The sequence below is a fragment of the Sparus aurata genome, chromosome 15, assembly GCF_900880675.1.
Source record: "Sparus aurata chromosome 15, fSpaAur1.1, whole genome shotgun sequence".
Classification (NCBI taxonomy): Eukaryota; Metazoa; Chordata; class Actinopteri; order Spariformes; family Sparidae; genus Sparus; species Sparus aurata.
This window is the reverse complement of record NC_044201.1, coordinates 29,461,787-29,476,892: the sequence shown is the minus strand read 5'-3', so window position 1 is coordinate 29,476,892 and position 15,106 is coordinate 29,461,787. Positions and strand designations below refer to the sequence as shown.

The 15,106-nt window shown below is 39.6% G+C and overlaps 3 protein-coding genes across 3 annotated transcripts; all 3 read right to left on the bottom strand.

Annotated features, from left to right (window-relative positions):
* Window positions 1-918: 918 nt before the first annotated feature.
* Window positions 919-2,212, bottom strand: LOC115596813 (psychosine receptor-like). Its single transcript, XM_030442225.1, has 3 exons — window positions 2,036-2,212; window positions 1,564-1,739; window positions 919-1,462 (listed from the first exon to the last, which is right to left on the bottom strand). The coding sequence occupies exons 1-3, from the start codon at window positions 2,210-2,212 to the stop codon at window positions 937-939; spliced, it is 879 nt and encodes a 292-aa protein (XP_030298085.1). The 3' UTR covers window positions 919-936.
* A 6,146-nt stretch (window positions 2,213-8,358) lies between these two features.
* On the bottom strand, window positions 8,359-10,016 carry LOC115596812 (G-protein coupled receptor 4-like). The gene is made up of 3 exons (XM_030442224.1): window positions 9,822-10,016; window positions 9,168-9,349; window positions 8,359-9,092 (listed from the first exon to the last, which is right to left on the bottom strand). Exons 1-3 carry the CDS (start codon window positions 10,014-10,016, stop codon window positions 8,564-8,566), a joined length of 906 nt encoding a protein of 301 aa, XP_030298084.1. The 3' UTR covers window positions 8,359-8,563.
* Window positions 10,017-11,263: 1,247 nt separating this feature from the next.
* LOC115596910 (G-protein coupled receptor 183-like) lies at window positions 11,264-13,229 on the bottom strand. The gene is made up of 4 exons (XM_030442380.1): window positions 13,143-13,229; window positions 12,780-12,918; window positions 12,298-12,482; window positions 11,264-12,195 (listed from the first exon to the last, which is right to left on the bottom strand). Exons 2-4 carry the CDS (start codon window positions 12,912-12,914, stop codon window positions 11,667-11,669), a joined length of 849 nt encoding a protein of 282 aa, XP_030298240.1. The 5' UTR covers window positions 12,915-12,918; window positions 13,143-13,229; the 3' UTR covers window positions 11,264-11,666.
* Between the last annotated feature and the right edge of the window lie 1,877 nt (window positions 13,230-15,106).

Genomic DNA, 15,106 nt, shown 5'->3' with positions numbered 1-15,106 from the left:
CTTGACGTTGCTGGATCTCAATTCATAATCAGCTCTGGTTAAAAAAGAGAAACATACAATTGACTCTGCTAATTTAAATCAATAACTATGTGTCTTATCTGCTGTGAATATCCTTGTGGTATTTGTCATTTATAACCAACATTATTTTACAAAAACTAGGATGAAATTAAGAGTACTTGAAGCCTCCCTGCTAAGAGTTTGACTTTTTGTCCAGAGGTTTGTCGACCAGCAGAGATTTAGTTGAAACTTCATTCATCAGGTTTTAATTTAGAGAGCTAGTCAAAAGTAAACACACGTTTTTGTACAGAGACAGATTTTTAATTAGATATCAGAACATGCACAGATTCATATATGACATGGGCAGTGATACATGATGTCATCTTTTTGGAAAGCACACAACAGCTGCTCCATCCTAAAAACTAGCATGTCTACCACAATAACAGCAAAAATACAACTTCAAGGTAAACAAATATTGTGTAGTCTTGTTTCTTATATATACACAACAATATAATGAAAACGTAAAAGACATTAGTTATCACAATGACCAATAAAAGGAAAGTTTCTACAGACTTGTTCAGATGTTCTCCCTGTGTTAACAAACAGTCAGAATAAAAAGATTCAGGAACAAGACGGTGTGGTGAGTTTAATGAGCTCAGCTAATAGAATAATCATATCTGATTTACTTTGGTGACTATAGGATAGTAATGATAGACATCAACAACTCAAAAAGTTATTTACATTTGTTGGAGCCATCACAGTGAACCACAACAAGTTCACCAAAACATTTCCCAGCAGCCAGTTCTCCCACAGCAGAGTTACAGCATCACTTTTATCTACACTTAGGTGTTTTATTGGAAATCACAACAGTAGATGACAGGATCTACCTTCGTCCTCTCTCTGCTTACATGAAGCTGACTGAGTGAATGTTGTCATCATTCACACTGTTGAACTGGTGATATCATTGCTGTCCATTCTGCTGCTGTCATTGCTGTCCATTCTGCAGCAACACACAGAAGCCAGAAGCTTGTCTATGGTCCCTTTCCTCATGAAAACATACAGAAATAAGTCTGCAAGGGGACTCAACCGGATAAACACATAAACCAGGTTGGAGAGGTAGCGACGGAACATCGCTGCCATGAACAAAATGATGGCTGGCAGAAACAGCAGTGTGTAAATAAGCAGCACCAGGACCAAAATTCCAACAATTCTTCGTTTTTCATCAGAGGGGACACGACTGGCAGACAGAGCTCTGATGGTCCCACCCAGGAAGAAGATGAACAGTGGGAGAGGAAGGAGGAGGAAAGTCCCTTTGATGATATTTGTGATAAAAACATCCTGCGGTGCCCAAAGTGTGAGGGCACACAGGACAGGAGAAAGGACCCAGATCATAACACAGAGAACCACAGAGAACTTGATGGTGTGTCTGAAGCGGTACCACAGTGGACAGGCGATGACCAGATACCTGTAAAACAAGATGAACATACTGTGTTCAAGAGGCTTCACATTTATATAGAAATAAGACACAGAAGAAGCTACACACATACTGGTGAGACAGATAGTTACCTTTCCAGGGCGATGCACACCATGAAGCAAACACTGGCTGTCACACTACTGAAGTAGATATGAACTACAATCATCTTATCAATTTCTGTCATCAGAGGGATCATACAGCAGAACTGAATGAGGTCTGAAATGAGAAGGTTGACGACGTAGATCGGAACAACATGATCCTTTCTCACCTGCAGGGAAACATTATAATAACAAAAACCCCAAACTTGAAGACTTTTAAAAATGTTTTTCTTGGAGTTCTTTAATGGAGCCATTAAACTCAACTGTTTAACAGAAGGCTGGAATGGCGCCACACATGTAAACTGCATGAGTTTACAATCAAATAAACATCATGTTACTTTTAATAATGAGGTTAATTATTCCTGTACATTAAGATCAGAGCAAGATCTGTCACAAACAGACACATTGTACAACAGACACATGATACAGACAGTTGTTAAACAAATCTCAGTCAAAAGTTACGTACCAGAGAATAAACAACATAGATGGACATGAGGGTCAAAGGAAGGCCGATAGCAATTATTATGCATGACACCACATCTATAACGACTTCTCCAAGAGTCTCATTGGGATCCCAATAGGTGATGTTGCTGTAATTAAAGCTTTTGTCCTGCGAGGTGTTGGTGATGTTGAATTCTTCCATTCTTCAGAACATGTGATGGAAAAAGAGCAAGTGATTTAATATCCACCTGATGTTGTTCAGTGACATCATGACAGTAAAACACAATATTAATATACTGACAATCAATTGAAAAACTGCTATGTCAATTAAGTTTTATACATTCATATAACTTTTAATCTAAAATCATTTAATGACTGTTTACAGTTCTTCCCATCTCTATGAGACAAAAAGTAAAGTTATACATTTTACCTTTTCTTGCTGAAAGCCTCCACCTGAATGAGTTCCCTGCACAAATGTCTGTTTTGTCCTCAGCGTACAGTCTGCAGTCAGTCTGTCAAGAGACAACATGCAGCAGGATCCTTTTATTCTACTCCTCCTCTTTTAAGGATGGAGACCATTAGTCACTCATGATATGATATGCACTATGCATTTCAACAGTTTGTGTTGAAGTGCTTGTGGATGCATCATGTTGTTGTGGTTTGCATATGAAAATTATGGTAAAATTCAGTCATTAACATATGCATTGTTTCCTACTGAGTATCCTGACATGTCTGTCTGCCTTCACCACAGCTGAAAGTGTAGAGGAGCTGCTCATCATAACTGGCCATGGAAAGATAATGGCACAGAAAACACAAAATAGCATTTTTCATCATTTAAGAAGTGTTAAAGGTGTAATATGGAATATGAGCTGAATGCCACCATCTAGTGTCTCAAGATCATTGTCACGACAACAAAAAGGTAATTCCGGCGGTCGGGTTGCCAGGTTTGGACAGGGCAGGAGGATTGAGCCGCCTCCGTTTCCTCCGTTTACTGGGTTTGGAGGTCGATGGGTCACGATCAGTATTCTCATATCTAGGATCAACGTGATATAATGAAAATAAGTATAGCAGAGGAGTTTGACCGGCAGGTAACGTTAGCTAAGTTGGCAAGCGAGTTAGCTTACCGATCCAGGAGAAAGTTCGCCATTTCCGCGTGTGTTTTGATGCCGTGGAAATCCTTTACCTGAGTCCATCGAGCGTATGCTTCACCGATATTTACTCTGGTTTTTGCTCTTCTCCGGTCACTCAGCTGCTGGGACAGATAACGCACCGTTTGCTGGGGCTCTGAAGAGCTTGCAGACTCCGCCATTTTACCCAGTGTCAGCCTAGCTGTGCTGAGCTTTGCCGAGCATTGCCGAGGTTGCGAAATTGGCAACCCGCAATGCCGGCCGCTATTTGGCTGGTACGATGTAAACAGGAAGTCATTGTCAGACCCGTCAAAATTTCTTAAATTATTTATTTCAGACTAAATATAATTTTTCAAGGAAACGCATTACTTTTACTCTGCGCCCCTCCAAACGCCCCGTAGATGTATTATTTTTGAAAAAATATAGCTTTTAATAAGCATATTACATATTCAACCTTTAACAAACGAAAAGAATGTACTGAAGTTTATAAACTTGTTTTTTTGCTGAAAAATGTCAGATATTTCAAAATGAATCCACCAACATTTTCAATTGTGCTCAAGTACTTTTCTCTTCATAATATAGAGAATCCTGGCTGTCCTCCTCCTCTGCCACATTCATGATGATATTCTGCCACTCTCAACTATCCATCTGACACAACAACATCCTTCCTTCCACTCCCCCTTTTAGAAAACAGATTGATGGGAACAATTATCCTGTTAAACCTCAAAATGCTCTCAGTGTATAATGAAGATGCATTAAGCCTGCAAAAGAAGTTCCTTTTCCTGGAAACAGGAAAAGCTGGATATGTAAAGGGAGTGTGTTAAAAGAAAAAAGAAAAACCTTATCAGGCAGGGTGCCCCACCACCACCCTGCATCTCACTAACAATCATGCCAACAAACTTTTCCTGTCCTCCTCCTCATCTGTGTCTCCCTCTGCTGTCCATCTCCTACATTAGAAGACTAAAGGTGTACAGAGGAGCTTCAGTTTCAAGAGGTTCAGTTAAAAACAGAAGCTAAGCAAACAGAAGAAAACCTGCAGGCGTCAGGCTGCTTGAAAGTCACACAGCACAAATAAGCCTGGTCCTGATGCAGGTGGCCTGTAGTTGAAGGGTGATTGTGCTTTGAACAACACAGTTGTTTCACTGGGCCCTAAACAGAACAGAGTTTCTGGCTGACAGTCTGGAGATTGTGTCTGCAGTGTATCATGGACAGAGTCCCACCTGGGTGCCTCTCCCACCTCTCTTAAGTCGTCACAAAAGGGCGTCATCACACCGTGATTGGCTGGGAGGGGAATGCCCCGAGCTGCTTTCACTCAGTAGGAGTCAGTCTCCACATCCTGCACACAGGTGATCTGATACACTGCAATCAACCCAGAGTCACACAAATGCTGATGGCTTTTTATTTTGTGGTTTGTCTTCAGTCACACACAGATGTTGCCTGAAATCTGGTTTTACAGAAATATCAGCTAAGTTTCAGGTGTTGAATTCAACTCAATATAATCGATTTCAATTAATAATTTTAGCTCAATGCATGAATGAAGACATAAATGCTTAAACTCTGATGTACAGAATGTAGAGCATAAAAAAACAAACCACATGCTGAAAACAGGTGATCTGTAGATTAACAGGTGTTTCAGTGATCTCCTGCAGCAGCCTCCTGCTTTTCTGCATCAGCTTCTTAAAGTATATACGTGTATGTAAAACAAATAGAGTTAAACTCCACAATCTAACTCAAATACAGAACTTTAGATAAAAGTGTCTGCCAAATACATACATATGACTTTGACTGTGAGCTAAAAGATATTTAAAGAAACAGTCCAACATTTTGTGACGTGTGTGCTTGACGTTGCTGTATCTCAGATAATCAGCTTTGGTTAAAAAAGGGAAACATACAATTGACTTTGCTAATTTACATTAAGAACTATTTGTCTTATCTGTTGTGACTGTCCTTGTGGTATTTGTCATTTATAACCAAAATTATGTAAAAACTAGGATCATTTTAAGAGTCCATGAAGCCTCCCTGCTAAGAGTTTGACTTTTTGTCCAGAGGTTTGTCAACCAGCAGAGATTTAGTTGAAGCTTCATTCATCAGGTTTTCAATTTAGAAAACACGTCAAAAGTAAACACAGATTTTTGTACAGAGACAGATTTTTAATTAGATATCCAGACCATGCACAGATTTATATATGACATGGGCAGTGATACAAGATTTCATCTTTTTTGAAAGCACACAACAGCTGCTCCATCCTAAAAACTAGCATGTCTACCACAAAAACACAGAAAATACAACTTCAAGGTAAAAAAACAGTCTGTAGTCATGTTTCTTATATATACAACAATATAATGACACATGAAAAGACATTAATTATCACAATGACCAATAAAGGAAAGGTTCTCAAGACTTGTTAAGATGTTCTCCCTGTGCTTAGAGGTAGATGAATTAAAGTGAAACTCTCGCCAAAAAGCAACCGAGGCTTTATTTGGGATTGAATATGAGTCAAACCTTTGTGTGAAAGCATAATTACGTCGAAAGAGGCACTTTTAAGATTTACCGTAGTTTTGGATTTGGGCACGTCAATTTTGAACGGGAGTGCATGGGGCAGGACATGCTAGCATCAAAATCGCTATTTTTAGAACACTAAGAAGGCTCGACACAACATGAAACTTTGCTTGTAGCATCACCAGGGTCTCTACTCATGAACAAGAGCATTGAGAACATTGTTTGTGTACACAGAGTTTATGCGAAAGAAGGTTTTTGAACTACTCACGTTAGCTGCTGCATCTCCGGCGCGTTGCCGTCATGCCAGACAAAAAGTATTGATCCCCAAGTGCGACCTGACAGGCAGGAGAGTAATGGTGAACCGCTCCACAAACAATGTTCTCAATGCTCTTGTTCATGAGTAGAGACCCTGGTGATGCTACGAGCAAAGTTTCATGTTGTGTCGAGCCTTCTTAGTGTTCTACAAATAGCGACTTTGATGCTAGCATGTCTTGCCCCATGCACTCCCGTTCAAAATTAACGTGCCCAAAACCGAAACTACGGTAAATCTTAAAAGTGCCTCTTTAGTCGTAATTATGCTTTCACGCGAAGGTTTGACTCATATTCAATCCCAAATAAAGCCTCGGTTGCTTTTTGGCGACAGTTTTGCTTTAAGATACTATACACATATACTTGCCTTGCCTTGAAGAAGCGGGTGGAAACACGGGGAGGGATACAGACCAAGCTAAAAAGCTATCACGCTGATAGGAGTTTATACAAGGAGGAATGTCGCACACGGAAAACATCACGGAAGACACAAAGAATCAAACTGACAGAGACGAGAGGGAGGAGAAAAGACTGTATACAGACGCACTGATGACTGGACGAGGAACAGCAGAGTGAGGAGGGACACAGCAGGAAACGAAAAGCCAGACAAGACACAAGAGGGCACCATTTTCAAAATAAAACAGGAAACAGGAAATAGGAGAACATAAACTGGGATAATGACAGAGTGAGGTTAAATGATGTATGTTAAACGCTCCTAACATAAGAATCTTGTAATACTTACAAGAATCTTGTAATACTTGCTAATAAATGGGATAATAATGGGTTGATGTAGGTGAATCAAATCAGGAGGGATTGCTGCTATGTGCCTGTGACAATAGATATTTCAGCAGGTAAAAAAAAGCACAAGTGATTCAAGAGTCAAGATTCAAAGTGTTTATTGTCATATGCACAGTAAAGAAACATGTTCTCAATTATGCAATGACGTTCTTCCTTTGCTGTCCACAGAATGCCAACAGTGTAATAAAGAAATATAGACAATATAGAAAGTAAAGCACATTCAAAGCACTTTAATGCATGGCAAGTGACACAAATCCTGACCACATCACTGTCCCGTTTCTTAACACACATGGTCTCATGTGACACTGGTCAAGAAGAACATCTGTGAGGACTCACTTTGTGTGTAACGCAACCTGATTTCACAATCGTCCAGTTTTTAAAACTCCTGTAGTGAGCGACCGCCTGGCCTAATGATGTTATCAGTGATTTCCTGCAGTAGCTTCCTGTTTTTTTTCTCTGCGAGTATGTCTTAAAGTATGTAAAGTGTATGGGCAAATATAGTAACTCATCAGTGTTTATAGAGCATTTTAGACAACGTGTCTGCAAATTAATAAATAAAAATGTCCAACATTTTCTGAAATATAACTATTATTGGAGGAGTTAATGATAATCCGCTAAAGTTTAAAAGGGTAAAACATACATGAGACTTAACTAACTTACACTGAAAATTATTTGTCTTTCCTCTTGTGACTGTATGTGTAACAATTTATAATTTCTGCCACTAAATGATTATCTAAATTAAGTATAAGAACTTTAAGAGTGCTTCCCTGTTAACAGCATGGTGGGCTTTATTTTCATATAGACAATAGAGATTTGTCAACCAGCAGAGATAAAGTTGCACCTTCATTTATCAGGTTTGAATTCAGTGAGTCAGTAAAGACGTCCAGACTTTTGCTGACCACAGAGTTTTAATTGCATTTTCAGAAAGTGTACAATTAAATATTCAATTGAATACACTGTAATATAAGATTTTATCATAATTAATATTTCATTTTATTTATATAGCGCTTTTCAATTACCTAAAGTCGCTCATTCACACACAGTCATACTGGTGGTGGTAAACTACAATAGTAGCCACAGCTGCCCTGGGGCAGACTGACGGAAGCATGGCTGCCATTCAGCGCCTACTGCCCCTGTGACCACCACCTCAAACATACAGCAGCCATACACATTCACATGAGGCAAGGTGGGTGAAGTGTCTTGCCCAAGGACACAACAACCATAATGCAGTTGGCCAACCCGGGATCGAACCGCTGACCCTCCGAAAAATAGGCCGACCCGCTCAACCACCTGAGCCACAGTCGCCCCGACACACAACAGTTGCTCTGAATCATAGTTTAAAAATGCCTTCCACTAAAAACAACAAAAGTAAATCTCTTATTGAAAATAAAGATACAAATAATATGTACATTTGTTTCTTATCTGCACCAGAAATAACATCAAACAGTTTTGGCTGGACACACATTAGTTACAACTTAAATCTAAACATATTATAGTCTGAATGAGAGAAAACAAAAGTAAAAGACTTGAGACTGAGTTAAGCGTGCAATCAATTATTGGATAAAAGAATAATTAAACAACATAACCAGTGTTATTTACATTTGTTGAAGTCATCACAGTGAACCAGAACAAGTTCACCAAAACAGTTCCCAGCAGCCACTTCTCCCACAACACAACTCATTTTACCCTTGGAAATGACATCAGTATGACGGTATCTGTCCCGTCTCCATCCTTTCTATTTGACTAGATTTCTCCTTCTCTTCTCTCTCTCCCTCTCTTTTTCTCTGCCTACATGAAGCTGACTTTGTAAATGTTGTCATCATTCACACTGTTGAACTGCTGATATTTTTGCTGTCCATTCTGTTGCTGTCATTGCTGTCCATTCTGCAGCCACACAGAGAGGCCAACAGCTTGTCTATGGTCCCTTTCCTCATGAAAACATACAGAAAAGAGTCTGCAAGGGGACAAAACCGGACAAACACAGAAGACAGGTCCGAGAGGGTATACTTAGACATTTGTGTCTTTGCCAGGTGAAAAATGATGTTCGGCATGAACAGCAGAGTGTAAATAAGCAGCACCAGGACCAAAATTCCCACAATTCTTCGTTTTTCATCAGACGGGACACGGCTGACAGACAGAGCTCTGAGGGTCCCAACCAGGGAGAAGATGATAAGTGGGAAGGGAAGAAAGAACAAGCAGCCGTAGACGACTTTCGAGACAATAATATCACGCAAGAAATCTGCACTGATGAGACAGACAAGGATATGGACCCAGACCACGACACAGACAAACAAAGAGGTCTTGATGTTTCGTCTGAAGCGGTACCACAGTGGGCAGGCGATGACCAAATACCTGTAAATCAAGATGGACAACACGATGCTCAGACTTAGAAGTAGCTACACATGTGCTGGAAAGACAGATAGTTACCTTTCCAGGGCGATGCACACCATGAAGCCAGCACTGACCGTCAGACTTACAGTATAAGGAAACAGGCCAATTTTAGGTATTCCATTATTTTGAGCAACCCAAACGATCATGCAGCAGAGCTGAATCAGGTCGGAAATCAGAAGGTTGATGATGTAGATTGGAGCAACATGATTGTTTCGCACCTGCAGGAAAACAGGGATGGACTGAGATATCGGATGATATTCTTCTTGTTGACTGTCGGCAGATACAACAACATTAAAATATGACAATCATGGATGTTTATCTGCTGTGTCACATCAATTTTGCGATGTCACATTCATGAGTCACAGGCTCGTATCAGGATCTATAAGTACTAAAAAATTCTAATTGAGTAAGTAGCTGCATAGCAGGCTTTTAAAGCAGTTATTCAAAAAAATCCCTTTTTTGCAAACATGTCATCTTGCTCTGCCCAACAACTGTAGTCAGAGACATTTAATTATTATCTTCTCTGTGCTGTCAGAAACATCAGTTCTGACACACACTTCGATCACTACAGTAACAAGACCAGTTTTACAAGATCACATCATCATCATCAATCCGTCATCATCAAGATCCTTTACAGACTGTCAGACACTTGATATATGATGGTTAATAAACAAATCTTAATGTACATACCAGAGAAAAAAGATAATAGATGGCCATGAGGATCAGGGGAAAGGCGACAGAAATGATCATGCATGTCACCACATACGTGATGAACCAGAGTTTTTTGTATTCCTCAGTCTCTAAGAGATCGTAGCCAGAGGTGTCGTTGCTGTTATTATAACTGTTGTTCTGTGTTGTGTTGTTGGTAATGTTGAACTCTTCCATCCTTGAGAGTGAAACCTGGAAAAAGCAAAAAGTTTTGTATTATCTTCCCGACACTGTTCAATGATATCCCTTATGTAATTTCGTAGTAGTAGTAGTAGTCCCAGTCCCAGTATGATATCAAATCAAAAACTGCTGTGCAATTTCAGACAAATACTCATGCAAACTCTCTCGATGTACATTTACCTTGTGTAAAGCTGAAATACTTGTAACACCTGTATCGGTTCTCCACAGCAGTGACTGATTTGCGGTCCTCTGCGGTCAATATATTAAGTTGCAACATGCAGTTGTTGCAGCTTCCTGTTGATCAACTCTCCCTCTTCTAAGTAAGCGAGAAAAAAATAGCCAGGCATGAATCTGCATTATCACACATCCACCCCCAACACTGTCCGCACTTCTGAAATAATCTCTGAATAACTGGCTGACATGTGACCACACAAGTACGGTCGTCTGACGACGGCAGGAATCTGTTCAATCAGGTGTCTATAGTGTCTCGAGTGTTGCACACCACTAAGCAACAGTTATGTACAGCAGATTAATTGGTTTAATTTTTTTAACACCAGCATCAGACTGTTGTAAAATAAAATGTAACACTATAAATCAAAATCGGCATCACCTGAGCCTGTGGCAGGTTTTAATGCACTCAGTCAGACAGATCATACCGTTTATCGTCCTATCATATTATTTCCAGGCAAGTTTCAGATTTAAAAGGTGCTTCTTGTAAGAAAAGTAGATTTTTGACTCTCATTCCCAATTGGGTTAAAGCTGATGATTTGGGATGGTAGGTCGGGATGGTCACCACCCCAAATCACCAGTATGTGATGAGTTTGGAATGAGACTCAAAAATCTTACTTTCCTTTGAGCTAAAAGATAAATTTAAAGAAACACATTTTGTGACGTGTGTGCTTGACGTTGCTGGATCTCAGTTCGTAATCAGCTTTGGTTAAAAACAGGAAACATACAAGTGACTTTGCTAATTTCCATTAAAAACAATGTGTCTTCTCTTTTGTGACTTTCCCTGTATCAATTTCTGATTCATAACCAAAATTATTATGCAAAAAAGAGGATAATTACATGATGTACACATAGTACATGAAGCCTCCCTGCTAAGAGTTTGACTTTTTGTCCAGAGGTTTGTCAGCCAGCAGAGATTTAGTTGAAACTTCATTCATCAGGTTTTAATTTAGAGAACAAGTCAAAAGTAAACACATATTCTTGTATAGAGACAGATTTTTAATTACATATCCAGAACATGGGCAGTGATACAAGATTTCATCTTTTTTGAAAGCACACAACAGCTGCTCCATCCTAAAAACTAGCATGTCTACCACAAAAACACAGAAAATACAACTTCAAGGTAAACTAATAGTGTGTAGTCATGTTTCTTATTTATACAACATAATGAAAAATGAAAAGACATTAATTATCACAATGACCAATAAAGGAAAGGTTCTCAAGACTTGTTAAGATGTTCTCCCTGTGTTAACAGTCAGAATAAAAAGATTCAGGAAGAAGATGGTGTGGTGAGTTTAATGAGCTCAGCTAATAGAATAATCATATCTGATTTACTTTGGTGATTATAGGAGAGTAATGATAGACATCAACTCACAACGCAAAATAAAATACTTGAAATAACAAACTTGTTTTCATCATTCACACTGTTGGACTGGTGATATCATTGCTGTCCATTCCGCAGCAACACACAGAGGACAGAAACTTGTCTATGGTCCCTTTCCTCATGAAAACATACAGAAATGCATCTGCAAGAGGACTCAACATCAAAAACACATATGCCAGGTATGGGAGCTGGTCACTTTTCAATGTGTGGTGGTCAGTGTTCATCTTAGTCATGAACAAAATGATGGCTGGCAGAAACAGCAGTGTGTAAATAAGCAGCACCAGGACCAAAATTCCAACAATTCTTCGTTTTTCATCAGAGGGGACACGACTGGCAGACAGAGCTCTGATGGTCCCACCCAGGAAGAAGATGAACAGTGGGAGAGGAAGGAGGAGGAAAGTCCCTATGATGATTGGTGCGATAGAAACATCCTGCAGCGTCGAAAGTGCCGAAAGGGAGAGGACACTGACAGGAGAAAGGACCCAGACCATTACACAGAGAACCACAGAGAACTTGATGGTGTGTCTGAAGCGGTACCACAGTGGATGGGCGATGAGCAGATACCTGTAATACAAGATAGACATATAATGAACAACAACTTTATATAGATATATAATTGTAAGACACAGAAGAAGCTACACACATACTGGTGAGACAGATAGTTACCTTTCCAGGGCGATGCACACCATGAAGCCAATGCTGACCGTCAGACTACTAATGTAGATACAAAGTGCAATTCCAAACAACATCCAATCACTTCCTGTCACTGCAAAGATTAGGCAGCAGTACTGAATGAGGTCTGAAATGAGAAGGTTGATGACGTAGATCGAAACAACATGATCCTTTCTCACCTGCAGGGAAACATTATAATTACAAAACACCCAAACTTGAAGACTTAAAAATGTTTTTCTTGGAGTTCTTACTAAATGGAGCCATTAACTTCAACTGTTTAACAGAAGGCTGGAATGGTGCCACACACGCAAACTGCATGAGTTTACAATCCAAGAAACATCATGTTAATTTTAATAACGAGGTTAATTATTACTGTACTTAAAGATCAGAGCAAGATCCGTCACAGACAGACTGACTGCACTACAGACACATGACACAGACAGTTATTAAATAAATCTCAGTCAAAATTTATGTACCAGAGAATAAACAGCACAGATGGACATGAGGGTCAGAAGAAGGCCGATAGCAGTTATTATGTATGTAACCACAATGGGACCATACATGGGACGGACTACTCCAGGAGGGTCAAAGGGCTTGCCGAAACCGTGCATTCTTCTGAACATGTGATAGAAAAAGAGCAAGTGATTTAATATCCACCTGACTCTGTTCAGTGAAATCATGAGAGTAAAACACAATATTAATATCTCCACAATCATTTCAAAAACTGCTAAGTCAATTAAGTTTAATATATTAATGTAACTTTTATTCTAAAAACATTCAATGACTGTTTGCGGTCTTTCTCATCCCTATGAGACACAAAGTAAAGTTATACATTTTACCTTTTCTTGCTGAAAGCCTCCACCTGAATGAGTTCCCTGCACAAATGTCTGTTTTGTCCTCAGCGTACAGTCTGCAGTCAGTCTGTCAAGAGACAACATGCAGCAGGATCCTGTTATTCTACTCCTCCTCTTTTAAGGAAGGGAGACAGTTAGTCAAACATGATATGATATGCAATATGCATTTCAACAGTTTGTGTTCAAGTGATTGTGGATACATTATGCTGTTGTGGTTCGCGTATGAAATTTATTGTCAAATTGAACAATCAACACATTCATTTTTTCCTACTGAAGTATCCTGAGATGTCTGTCTGCCTTCACCACAGCTGAAAGTGTAGAGGAGCTGCTCATCATCACTGGCCATGGAAAGATAATGGCACAGAAAACACAAAATAGCATTTTTGTACATTAAAACTATTCCAACAAACAAAACAAAAGGGTCTTTGAGAAAATAAACATAGTATCCAGTGGATTGAGGCTGCATTTGGTGTAATTAATGCTGCAGATCCAGTGGTTTTGTTTTTGGCCTAAAATCACACAAACACCTTCATTAATTTTTTGTTTGTTTTTCCACTTTTATTCTGCATGGTTTCAATCAGCTGACTTGTGATCAAACTTGTTAAAAGTTTCATTGTGGTTATCCAATGCTAGGGAGCAAGAATAAGGATTGATGACTGATTCATACCAATTCTCTCAAATATACCCTCACCACTACAACACTTTAGTCCCTTTCTTCACACTGGTGACTGCCTTCACAGCAGGAATTTGTTCCATCAGACATGTCTCGGCAACACCATCAAGCCACAGTTACCAGCATCAGACTGTTGAGAAATCAAATAAAACAGGTTGGGTGGAAGCAGCCCATGCGTGTTACGTCAGTTTCCTCCAGACAGTTGTTCTTGTGGTTTTGCAGTTTTGATGAGTCAGCATCAGTGAAAGTTGTTGGGTGTTTAAATGCCTTCAATCAGATGGATCATTGTGTGACACTCAGTACTGCATGTAAATCTACATCTTCTTCTGAACAGATATCAGATGAATTTCCTGCCATAAAGATGCAGCTGATATTTGGTTTTGTCATGTTCTTATCTTTCTTGTAAATGCGCGTAACATTTACACATGTAATTTTAATTAGTTTGGGAAACAATGACTCGATAAATGAAACCCTCATAAAAAAGGAACATAAGGCCAGTTTGGAAATTAATGCATTGCTCATGAGAAGTGAACTTCCAATTTAATGGATTCTTAAAAACAAATAAGATAGTACTCCCACAGGCTGATTGAGCAGGTCTGTGTGAGTGGATGATTGCAGGGAGCTGCAGAGACCCCGCAGCCAGACAGGCAGGTAGGTAGGTAGGTAGGCAGGTAGGCAGGCAGGCAGGCAGGCAGGCAGGTAGGTAGGTAGGTAGGAAGGTAGGTATGTAGTTAGGTAGGTAGGAAGGTAGGTAGGAAGGTAGGTAGGTAGGTAGGTAGGCAGGTAGGAAGGTAGGTAGATAGGTAGATAGATAAGTAGGTAGGTAGGAACGTAGGTAGGTAGGTAGATAGATAGGTAGGTAGGTAGGAACGTAGGTAGGTAGGTAGGAACGTAGGTAGGAAGGTAGGTAGATAGGTAGGTAGGTGGGGCCCTCTGGTGGATCTGAAAGACAGCACTGGGGTTAGTGCTACGAATAGAAATAACTTAATTACCATTGAGACATTTTGCATTGGGACCTGGTTTCACAGCAAAACACTAAAATGTCCATTGACAAGGTTGAAAAGGCCTTCTTCTTTTCCATCTTCCTGCTGCAGTGACTTGTTAATTTTTGTTATTACAGTCTGATAAACAGCATTAAGCTGCTCTGACTGTATTTAAACAACAAGAAATATAAATACTGTCAGGATGATCCGACACAGACACAGAAATCTGCTTTATAGAAATATCAGTTAAGTTTTGGGGTGGAAAATTAAACTCCAGATAATTTATTTCAATT